Below are 10993 nucleotides of genomic sequence, written 5' to 3' on the forward strand. Positions count from 1 at the left end.
TGTCACCCAAATCCAGCCAAAAAACCGAGGATATAAAATTACGAATACGAATCCTAATGGTGCTAAAGATCCCGAGTTTGAGGTGTAACCGATTCACAGCAAAGCGGTTACACGAGACTCCCCAGACAACACGCAACGTAAGGGCTTTCCAGGCTCCGCCATCGGCGGCAAAGCTACGCGGTTTCTTGAGGTCATCGAGAGACGCAAGTGACGAAGGTCGCGTCCTCCGGTCGCAAATAAGCGGGCGGCGGCAATGTTTGCAGGGACGTTTCCTTCATGCGCAGCGTGGTCCAGTAGGCGCCAGCGCTGACGAGCAACAATTTCACATAGCGGGCGGGACATATGCGGCGAGCGTGTTCGGGTTATATGGCGTAGTTCGCGAAAAATGGAGCAACTCGACCCCGAAAGTGTTTTACCCGGCACTGGTGTTCGAATGGCAGATACCAAGAAGACGGTGCAGCTGTCAGCGATGGAAGCTGTCGAGGCCCGCCAGACTCGTTGACGTAAGGACCCATGTACCACATTCGTACGAGAGGACCGGGAGCACGTAGCATTTGTACAGCTGCACACAGTTGACTTCCGAGATGAGGCCCGGTGCATCCCGATCTTCCACATGGTGTTGAACGCCGCTGTCGCCAATCGCCTCCGAGCACGCAGATCGGCCGCGTCGTCGAGGTGGCTACCGAGCCTTTTGGTCATGTGCCACGCCATAGAGGCGGGTTACGTCGACCTGAATACCTGCGTTTCTTCTGTCCTGTCTTCATTCATCTTTAGATCCCTTTGGACGAAGAAAGATGGCGCCGCAGTCTTGACAGCAGCGTCGTGGCAGATGACGTTGGGGTCGTCAGCGTAGGCAACGGTGTGCTCGAGGATGTTGTCCACTCCGCTGAGCGTCTGCGCGAGGTAGGAACATGATGAGCAACAACGAGTCGCCTTTTGGTCTGCCGATGATGGTCTCAAACAAACTTATAAGCAATTTATGAGGATACAAGTCCAGGCAACAAGGCAATGTCCTAAGAGCATCCCCATCCTATTTCCTATTTTCTTGGAGAGCTGTGATTGGTGGATCCTATCATGAAATAGGAATTGGTTTGCTATCTCCACTTGTCCATCCAGTTTCTTCGTGCAATGAACGCGACAGATCGGCCGTCTCGGGCGTCACCGGAACAGAATATCACGTTCGCATTGCGCATACTTGCGTATAGAGCGCCCTTCGTGAAACGCAAACACCCTGTGCGTGAAAGCGAGCTATGACCTCGGTCTAAAACTGAGCCGCCTTCTTGTCGGGCGGGGCCTCTAATCGAGCTGACGCTCACCGACACCCAAAACCGACACCCAAAACCGACACCCAAGCTCGCGCGAGTGTGGCGACTGCCTCTGGTGCGTTGCTTGGTTTGTGCTCCTAGTGGGTCTAGGAGCACAAACCAAGCAACGCCCAGTACCTTTCTATAATCGATGCCCTCAACGCTTGTGGATGGATCCCAATCGAGGCTCCAATCAAGTCCACGGGATAAATAGGACAGTATTGCAATATTCTTCGGCTTTACCAATCAAATTGCCTAGAAATAGGATTTGGTTCCTATTTCACGACGATTTCGACTTATTCGGCTAGGACAAAAAACGGCGGAATCCCTATTTTTTGGAGAATAGGAGGTCCGGTGAGTATTTTATCCGGATGCCATTTCGCCAGCACCTCAAAATAGGGAATAGGACGTCGGGTGGAGATGCTATAATAGCCATGACATGAGAATACTTGTGCATTTACCTCGAGCTCCTTGCCTGGCAGGTCTGTTGGTATACTTATACTCCTCTGCAAACAAGATCATCACTGGTATAGAGCGCTCGAGGCAAGCAGGAGAGGAACCGAATCGAGGTTTTTATGCACCCAACTGTGTGGTGGGTTTCCGGATTTGACATCCGGATAAGCATGCGACATGTGCGATCTTGCGTGTGTCACCATCGTCTGGCTTCGGCCGCTCCGCCCCACTTGCGAAGAAGGTGCGATGTTGGTGCTCTTGACGGCTGCCGTGCTCATCAGCACTGAGAGCGTGCGCTCGGCGCTCGAGACGACCTTTGCATGGGGCGTCGCCCTCCTCGTGGACCACACGCAAGAGTTCTTCTGGGGCCTCCTGCTCCTCACGTGCTTTAGCCTCCTCAGCTACATCATGGAGCCGGAGAAGCCCAAGGGTCCGAAGGCGTCGCAGCCGCGCTGGGAGCTCTTCCGCCTCTCCAACTACTTTGTCATCGCCGTCTTTGTCGTGTCGCTCGCGACCCTCCTGTCCCACGAGAACCGCCTCGACCACCGCGCCCCCAAGCCCAATCCGCTCGTCCTCTACGCCGCCGCCGCCGCGTGCATGCTCTCGCTGACGTATTTTTTTGCCTTCTTTGCTGTTGGCTTTGTCTCGAACCAAGTCGCCGACAGCGACGACGAAGACAAGTGGCCCGCAAAGGCGCCGCGCAAGTGCCAGCCAGAGCTCGCACCCGTCGCCCAGCTTGCCGCGGACGACGCTGCAGTCCTCGACCTTCTTATGACGAAGGACCCTGTGACGGGTCGCCCGCGCATGGCTCTTCATGAGCTCGAGAAGAAGCTTGGTGACATGGAGCGCGCCGTCCACTTGCGCCGCGAGTACTTCAAAGCGCAAAGTGCCCTCGACTTTTCCAACTTGCCCGTGCAAGGCTACGACTATGCCAAGGTTGACATTGAGTTTGCAGCCGTGTGTGGTTGCTCATGCTACCTTTTAGATCTACGGTAGCAACTGTGAGGTTGTTGTTGGTTATGTTCCATTGCCCGTGGGCCTCGCTGGCCCAATCCAAGTCAACGGCGAGAATGTCTATTTGCCCATGGCCACGACCGAGGGCTGCCTCATCGCCAGCACGAACCGCGGTTGCAAAGTGCTTAGCATGGGCTCCGGCGTCCAGAGCGTCGTGCTTGCCGACGGCATCACACGCGCGCCATGCGTTCGCTTCCCCCGTGCGCGCGACGCAGCGGCGCTCAAGGCGTACCTTGACGACGCCGCCAACTGGACGGATGTCGCTGCCGCTTTCAACTCGACAACGCGCTATGGGCGCCTGACGTCGATCAAGACGATTCAGTCGGGACGCAACTGCTATGTGCGCATCGTGTGCAACGCTGGGAACGCCATGGGCATGAACATGGTCTCCAAGGGGACGCTGGCAGTGCTCGGTCATCTTCAGGTATGCCATCATTGTCTTTATATTCTCATACATGGTGTCGTAGGAGCGGTTCCCGGACATGGAGCTCGTGGCTATCTCGGGGAATGTGTGCACCGACAAGAAGAGCGCCGCGATCAACTGGATCGACGGCCGCGGCAAGAGCGTCGTTGCCGATGCCGTGGTCAAGGCCGACGTTGTCGCACGCGTCCTGCACACGACGGTCGATAAGCTTGTCGACTTGAACTTGCAAAAGAACCTCGTGGGCTCGGCCATGGCTGGTGCGCTCGGCGGCTTCAACGCGCACGCTGCCAACATTCTCACGGCCATCTTCCTCGCGACGGGCCAAGATCCTGCCCAGAATGTCGAGTCGTCGAGCTGCATGACGATGCTCGAGAAGACAAAGGACGGCGATCTCTACATTAGCGTCACCATGCCGTCCATCGAAGTGGGCACTGTTGGCGGCGGCACGCACCTCGGCCCGCAACAAGCTTGTCTAGGACTCATGGGATGCGCGCCGCACCAGGCCAACGACGACGCGACGTCGGAACAAGGTGCGCGCCGTCTTGCTTGCGCGATCGCGGCGGGCGTCATGGCCGGCGAGCTCTCGCTCCTCGCTGCCATCTCCACAAACGAGCTTGTCAAGAGCCACATGGAGCTCAACCGCAAAAAGTAGGCCCCGTACATAATTCCCTGTAACTCGCCTTCTGATTGGCTGATTGGGATCTTGACGGGGCGTCGTAACAGTCGCCATGCGGGCCGTGCACGGACTCTGGTTTGGCTCAATGCCGCGGCCGGTGACAGCTAAGGACGCCGCGGGCGCCGTCGCCATAGCTCGACGCTCTGTAAGATGTATGCTCTCGAACATCGCTTCATTGATCGTGCTAGTTGGCGCTGCAGCTCGCGGTATGTGCGCCGCAACACGAGCGGGTGTGGGGTGATGATGTGGCCACCATCCCGGGTGCACTTGCCGCGTACCTCGAGGTGCTCAACGCGCAAGTTAACGATGGACCATTACTGGAGGCAGACTTTTCGTGGGAGCACGCATGCGCCCAGTCCTTGCCGCCAATGTCGTGGCGTGACCGCGACCAAGCATTTGTCGTGCTCTGCCTCGGGTTTTTGACCGCGCTGGAAGCCGAAGAGAGAACCCGTGTCGCAGATGACGCGCTCGGAATCACCGAAGTACGTACGCATTGGCTTCACTCTCTTGCAAACAAATCGGTAGCGCTGGCGCCGCGCCGCGGGCTACTTTGGTGATGCTTCGCTCGGTATTTCCTTGCTTCGTCGTCGCCGCGAATTGAAGCAGTGAGATAGCGACGCTGCCTCATGCCCGCCTGTGGCAACAACTCGCAGTTGTCGCTGCCCATGCGTCCGAGCTGCGAAATGTCCGTATTGCTACTGCCTTTCATGAGCAGATGTGTGGCGCGTAGGTGGAGGCTGCGGAAACGTCAAAAGTGCAGCTGGCACGGTACCACTCGGCCGTCAGTCGAAGCGCTTATAGCGCGTGCGTCGCTGCATCCGAAGCGGTTGAAGCACTCCCACCCGCAGTCCCGTACGCTGACTCGAGTCAGAATGACTCTGACGACGTCACTTTAGCTTGTCGCACCAGTTACGCTGGCATGTGAACGCGGCCAAGGTTGCATGTCGAAATACGTATTGGCAAAACGAAGCCATCGTCTTTGCCGATGCGCATCAACCGCGTAAGATGCATCTGTGCGGATTCCGAAACTACAAGCCTCTTTTAGAGCTGGCACTTGTTTTCACGGATGCTGTCTCCAAGACGAAGCTGCCAATTCCCCCGCAGTACTCACACAGCGCGTGCCGAGCGTTCACAGCACTCATGCACAGCACGGTGAGCGCCCATCAAGAGCTCCTCCAGTGGGCTCTCGAGGAGAAGAGCCGGCTAAAAGCCGCTGTCCAAGCCCCACCCCTAGCACGTACGACTGCCGCTGCCAACTCTCAGTTGCGACAAATATGTGTTGTTAGATGATCAGCTCACGCGGTTTCTGTCCATTGCACCACTCTCCTTGACGTCCTTGCAGCCTTTCCCGGAATCGACGGCGCTCCAGCCGAATAATGAGAATCAAGCAGAGCCAAAGAAGCCCATTCCAGGACTCATGGTTCAACCGCAGCCCACTAACCGAGACGAGGCGTGGACATTGGCCGTCGCACCCGATCCCTCGTTAAGTGTCCTCCGAAACGTGCATTCGATGCCGTCGCTCACGCCCCGGGTTTGGCACATGGAAGCTCCATCATGTTCATTTCGAGCGTAGACTATTTTACGTTCATCGACGAGCATGCTGGAGCTGGCGCTGCCTGCGTGCACGAACGACCCTTACCATTGCCACCGATCACTCTCCGTCTTCAAGCGCAAGGCATGCGGCCTCTGTGAGCGCGCCTTTCCGGTATATTCCACCAACCAAGAGACTGTACTTAATGCCCGTAGGCAGGAAATCTACCTGGTGAGGTTGTGCGACGCCGCATCCTCGAGTTGCGAGTCTTTTGGGGCGTCGAGTCGGAGAAGAACCCCAAGCATGCGCCCGCGTCCTTCCTCTACCACACGGTTCGCGTCTGCTTGCTTTGCCATGAGATTCTCTCGGCCCCGCCCACCGCAGGCGCCAAACACGCGCTTGCAACCGAGGCCTCCATCACAACGCACGTTGGCCGCCTGCGCAAGCACAGCATTCTCACGACAGCAGCCAAGACGGATGAGATCGGCTACATGATCCACGAGTCGATTCTCAACGACGCTCTATTGTTGCTGGAAGCTCCTGGCCACCTCCACCACCGGCGGGACATTACGCAGCGCCCCAACGTACGCGCGACCATGAGCTCCAGTCTTCTTCTCGGCGTTGCCGCCAACGCCATCGACCGCAGCGCGACGCGGGGCATCCACACCCAAGAGGAGCTGGGTAGCCACTATTCTAGACTTCCAGAGCATAATATCGCTGTGTGTAGCCCCGTGGTGGGAAGTCGATCTGGGCACGCACTGCTCGATTTCGTCTGTTGAGATTTGGAACTGCGTCGACAGCGACCCGTGCGTTGCCGAGTGCCTCTTTCCGTGCCACATTGTGCTGCTCATGAAGCCAGGCCACGGACGCGACCTTCTCACCCTCACGGCCCTCGGCGTCGACTCGACCGTTGTTCACAGCGTAGTACGAGCACGAGCGGCCGCAGACCAGCAGCATTGATTTCGAGTGTGTAGGTGCAGCCTATTCGGTGGGAGCCCAAGGCAGGCAGCGTCGCCCGGTATTTTGCACGGGTCATGAACTCTCCCTCATTTCTCACGCACTAGCTATGTGCGCGTGGTTGCCAACAAGTGGACGTACCTCCACGTCGAGCGCATCCACGTGTTCGGGTCACCCGTCCAGCAAGAAGCCGATGTTCTCAAGAAGAAGCGACCGTCGTCGACGGGCACGTCGTCAAAGCTGCGTTTGCTCCGGAACGATCCCACGAGCGTCTTTAGCCGCCCCAAGAGCGCGGGCTTTCTTGTCCCGACAGCTAGCAGCCACGTGCGATCCCAAATCGGCCACGAGATCCGCGCCCAGCTCGACGCCGAACGAGCTTCATGCTTAGACACTTGATTACGCTAAACGAGTTGCGCTCGTGTCGATCATCGATCGCCGTCTATCTCAGGATGCCGTTGCAGACGCTCGGCGACGCGCACGGACCCGCCGACGTCATGAGCACGTGGTTCTTCCACTTGGCAACGCCGTTGGCGTCCGACGAGAGGTGCTACGATGATCCATCAATTTGCATCTGTGCCTGAGCAATTGCTCATCCTACCTCGCCAGCGACAACAACAACCTTCTTCTTCTCAACCTGTGCCGGCGTCCACGGCTCACCCGAGAGGCCTTCGTAGTGGATGCGCTCGCCAATCTAAATCACGCGTCTTGAGACGCAGCGTTTCACGTTCGTGTACCTTGGCGTTGGCAGGCGGCTCAACGAACGCCACGCGCTCCGACCCGTCGGCGTCGGTCGCAACGGCGCAGAGCACCATACCATGACTCTTGAAGCCCACGAGGCTGCGCGGCTTGAGGTTGCACATAACGAGGAGCATACGTCCCTATCGACAATGACGAGTCCGACCATGGATGGCATGTTGTCCTACCTGCATTTGCTCCAGCGAGTAATGCTTGACGAGGCCACTCGCAATCAGACGCGGCTCGCCCTCGCCCTATGCACGCCCAAAGAAGATCGCATTTCGTTCGCTCAGGTGGTGATGGGACAACGTACGACGTCGATCTCTTCGCAGTAGAGCCTACGCGACGAGGTGAGATGTGTTGATTCGAGTATATGGACACGTACTTGTCCGCCGTCTCGTGCTTCCAGACCTTGGTGATCTTGCCAACACGAATATCGAGCTTTGTGATCTCGGGCTGGTCGTCGGCCGCAGGCGCAGCCGCCGGCTTCTTGGCCTCTTTCTTCTGCTCCTTCTTCTGCTCCTTCTTCGGCTTGTCCGTCTTCGCCGCCTTGGCCCCAATGGTCTGGCCAGGTGCAAGGCCCAACGTGGCCTCGAGGCCCACAATGATCTAGCGCGATGATGAGCGGAAGCAGCCACGCAGCAGCCTACCTGGTCCAGCTGTGCCAACGACGCGCTCATGACAAAAATGACTGACGCAACGATTTTGTCCCGTTTTGCCCATCCGCGAAGCAGAGAGCACTTGATTTGAGTAGCATGCTTCGATTGGGGTAAAACCCAAACCTGGGATAAACCTAGCAAGAGACAGCATGCGACTCAATCGCAGCGTCCAGGGCGACGCGATTCGCGCATCATGATGCTGCGCCAAGGTCGTCTTGGTCTCGACGTTCTTGGCTGCGGCCACGCGCCGCCATGGTATCGGCAACACCGGAGTGATGGTCGAAGCTTGGTTACCGTCACTCTTCCCCGTCCCGTCGCTCGCCACTTCGAAATGAGCCGCGGCTGGGCACTTGTCATTCTCTCGCTGATCCTCTCGGCCGCTGCCATGTCCCCCAAGGTCGCGCCCGCGCTGGCCACGGCCTTTGAGACGACGGACCGCGTCAACATCATGGTCGAGCTTGACGGATCGACCGAGTCGGTCGAGAACCGGTCGTCGTCGGGCGACAACACCAACTACATGCACGACCTGCAGGCCTTCACTGCCGCCCGGCAGCAAGCCGTAAAGGACGTGCTCGCCGCTCACCCGACAGAGTTCTCGGGCGAGCCCAAGTTTTTCTGGATCACAAACAAGGTCTCGGTACCACAAGCATCCGCTGTCCTCGTCATGGAGCTCGCCGACCTTTCTTCCGTCGTCGCGATCACGGGCCAGCACATTGTTCACATCCAACCCATTTCGATCGAGCGCGAAGGCTTCTAATGCTGATCCAATTTATCTTGTTGCAAGCACCTCCTCCATGCGGTGGTGATTTTGAGAGGATGTAAGAGGTCGTCGTGTTGTCAAAGTGGAGCACGCTGGTTCGACGACGTTCTCAGCAGCTTGTAGCCTAGGCTTCGACTGCCCGTATGGTGCTCCGGCGCCAACACCACGGGCACTTGGCACGGTCGCTGGCTCTGCTCAAGCGACCTTTGGAGGCTTAGATTTGACGTCATTGGCACTTGCAACGGTGAGTTCTGGTGGATATGCAGTCGCATGGGTGTCAGCTCGGCCTTCCCGACCCGCGTGAAGCGACCGGGTTTTGGCACGTCGGGCGCCGCGACGTCCTCTCGCAGCTCGCACCCGACGTCACGCTTGGCGTGGACGACGACGTTGCCGTTAGCGTCCCGAAACCACGTCGCGTCGTGCTCGAGGGGTCGCAGCAGCCGTCCGACGGGCTTTTCTTTCGTCACACGCGGCGCCGAGCGTCGGCTTGGCGTCGAGGCAAGAGGCTTAGCGCCATACTGCTCCGGAACGTGGAGGCTTTCGAGGCGCCGAGCTCGGTTGGCTTTGGCTTGGAGGCACGTCGGATTCATAGCGGGTGCGACAGCCAAATCGGCTGGATTGAGCGGCTCGTGCAGCACCAAAATTGCATTGTCCAGGTCGTACTCGATAGGAATTGTGTCGGGCGGCGCCGACTCCTTGGTGGTCCCGCGCTGTGTCTTTGGGTCCTGCACTGTCGCCGCATCGGCTGAGGCGAGGTTGGTTATCCACGCCTCCGCGCCTGCTTGTTTCAGCACCGTCTTGAACTTTGTCTGCACGAATGCAAATGAGATGCATCGATGCATGACCCCACCTTGCAGATGCTGAGGAGCGTCGACTTGTACCGGAGAGCGACAATATCGTAGGGCAGTGGCGCGCGAGCGAGCAGGGCGTGAGCGCACAAGACGCTGCCTACCAAGATAATGTAGTTGGTGGGAATGGTGAAGTGGACCTGGGTCGCAGAGATGCTGCAGCGCCGCGTCGGAAGACCGGAGAGCAAATTGGCCTTCGACAACAAAGTAGATTTCGTGGGGCACACTGCCGGCGGCGAGCACCTAGTGCGCTCAATGGCGTCGCGTGTCATGCGATACACACCAACCTTTTGGCCCAGGACAAAGTGGCGCGCGGAGAGCAGCTGCAGGAGCGTCTCCCACGGAATCGTCTTCGCGATGTGGCTCAGGATTGGGATCGAGAGCACGACGTCCGTGTAGTGGACATGGTGCAGCATGCGCGCCAAAGTTACGTCTTGAGCGAAACCGACGCTATTTCTTATTGTTAATAAGACTCTCACGTCAATTTCGCTGGAATGGCGAGGCGGGCGTCGGCCGCGTTGCCCCAGCAGACGACGCTGCCCGAGTCGGACGCGATGCCACAGCCATGGTCCCACCCGAGGGTGAGCTCATCGAGGCGCAGGTTGGCGGGTACGCCCGTGACACCTTCTTTCATGCCCCAGCACACGGCGCGCTTGTCCTCCTAATATCGTCCAGGCTTGCGTTTGCTTACGCGAGGTGATTGCTACCAGAAGGCCACATGCCGAGAGGCGACTGGTGCTGACGAGCAAGTACGAGCCACTTGGCGCCTCGAGCTGTTTGCGATGGTTGTCGCCCCAGCACACGACCCCCTTTGCAACCGTGACACCGCACGAAAAGTCACCCGGCGCGGAAGACACTTGCACAAACTTGACGTCGTTCGGCGCTGTGCTCTGGCCCTACACACAACGCTGAGCACGATGCTGAGAGGCAGCTGCGTACGCGGTGGTTGGCGCCCCAGCATACCACAGATCCGTCGACCGCCAGTGCACACGAGTGGCCCTAGCCGCAAAAAGATGACGAGATGTCGCTGAAGCCGAGCTACCTGGCCGCAGCTGACTTGGACATAGTTGCCAGGCGGAGCGTCGAGCTGACCGTCGTAATTGGCACCTGCTTTCATTCAGAGGCGCAGCGAAGAGGAACATGTACCCCAGCACGACAGCGCCCCGTCCTTGAGAATGCCGCATGTGTGAAAATCACCGCTGCTCACTTGCACAAAGAGACCTTGGGGCGTCATGGCGTGGTTGGGATCGCCCCAGCACGCGACGGTCTCGTCGAGCTTGACGCCACAAGTGTGGAAGCGTCCGCTGCTCACTTGGATGAACTCGGACTACGCAGCTACAATGTTATGCATGCAGCGACACTTGCAGCTTGTACGTCGGGCGGCGACGCCTGGCCCATGCTGTCGTCGCCCCAGCACAGCACCTTGCCACCAAAGTCGGCCGCCGAGACCGAGTGGATCGCGCACGTGTGGCTGCTGCCAGTCGAGACCGTCGTGTCGTCAATGTCGACATGCGCCACGACCTCCTCGTCGTCGCCCGCGACTACGCGCAGCCAGAGACTCCATAGCAGTGGCCACGGTCGCGTGTGCATTTCCTTGCCCTTTGGATCCTTTGACGCTCCGGATTGGCTGCG

At 58.5% G+C, this 10993-nt stretch overlaps 6 protein-coding genes across 7 annotated transcripts; 3 read left to right on the forward strand and 3 right to left on the reverse strand.

Moving 5' to 3' along the window:
- Positions 1-1929: 1929 nt before the first annotated feature.
- SDRG_11264 (hydroxymethylglutaryl-CoA reductase (NADPH)) lies at positions 1930-3890 on the forward strand. Its single transcript, XM_008617295.1, has 3 exons — positions 1930-2693; positions 2743-3195; positions 3239-3890. The coding sequence occupies exons 1-3, from the start codon at positions 1935-1937 to the stop codon at positions 3845-3847; spliced, it is 1821 nt and encodes a 606-aa protein (XP_008615517.1). The 5' UTR covers positions 1930-1934; the 3' UTR covers positions 3848-3890.
- Positions 3891-3901: 11 nt separating this feature from the next.
- SDRG_11265 lies at positions 3902-6798 on the forward strand. Of its 2 annotated transcripts, XM_008617296.1 has the most exons (13): positions 3902-4016; positions 4060-4353; positions 4397-4439; positions 4486-4556; positions 4602-4723; positions 4768-4871; positions 4917-5108; positions 5158-5402; positions 5445-5576; positions 5618-6083; positions 6130-6326; positions 6377-6420; positions 6467-6798. In XM_008617296.1, the coding sequence occupies exons 1-13, from the start codon at positions 3924-3926 to the stop codon at positions 6753-6755; spliced, it is 2292 nt and encodes a 763-aa protein (XP_008615518.1). In that variant the 5' UTR covers positions 3902-3923; the 3' UTR covers positions 6756-6798. The 2 variants fall into 2 exon arrangements, with proteins under 2 accessions (XP_008615518.1, XP_008615519.1); XM_008617297.1 differs by having other exon boundaries at positions 4768-5108.
- Positions 6799-7774, reverse strand: SDRG_11266 (hypothetical protein; the record flags this gene model as incomplete). Its single annotated transcript, XM_008617298.1, has 7 exons — positions 6799-6906; positions 6958-7050; positions 7094-7237; positions 7283-7348; positions 7408-7432; positions 7480-7703; positions 7745-7774. The coding sequence occupies 7 exons, from the start codon at positions 7772-7774 to the stop codon at positions 6799-6801; spliced, it is 690 nt and encodes a 229-aa protein (XP_008615520.1).
- Positions 7775-7898: 124 nt separating this feature from the next.
- On the forward strand, positions 7899-8570 carry SDRG_11267 (hypothetical protein). Its single transcript, XM_008617299.1, has one exon. It carries the CDS (start codon positions 7947-7949, stop codon positions 8508-8510), a length of 564 nt encoding a protein of 187 aa, XP_008615521.1. The 5' UTR covers positions 7899-7946; the 3' UTR covers positions 8511-8570.
- Positions 8571-8590: 20 nt separating this feature from the next.
- On the reverse strand, positions 8591-9777 carry SDRG_11268 (hypothetical protein; the record flags this gene model as incomplete). Its single annotated transcript, XM_008617300.1, has 4 exons — positions 8591-9322; positions 9364-9461; positions 9502-9604; positions 9649-9777. The coding sequence occupies 4 exons, from the start codon at positions 9775-9777 to the stop codon at positions 8591-8593; spliced, it is 1062 nt and encodes a 353-aa protein (XP_008615522.1).
- Positions 9778-9836: 59 nt separating this feature from the next.
- On the reverse strand, positions 9837-10951 carry SDRG_11269 (hypothetical protein; the record flags this gene model as incomplete). The annotated part of the gene is made up of 6 exons (XM_008617301.1): positions 9837-10022; positions 10069-10257; positions 10301-10360; positions 10404-10468; positions 10508-10688; positions 10736-10951. 6 exons carry the CDS (start codon positions 10949-10951, stop codon positions 9837-9839), a joined length of 897 nt encoding a protein of 298 aa, XP_008615523.1.
- Between the last annotated feature and the right edge of the window lie 42 nt (positions 10952-10993).

Source organism: Saprolegnia diclina (genome assembly GCF_000281045.1).
Source record: "Saprolegnia diclina VS20 unplaced genomic scaffold supercont1.40, whole genome shotgun sequence".
Classification (NCBI taxonomy): domain Eukaryota; phylum Oomycota; class Saprolegniomycetes; order Saprolegniales; family Saprolegniaceae; genus Saprolegnia; species Saprolegnia diclina.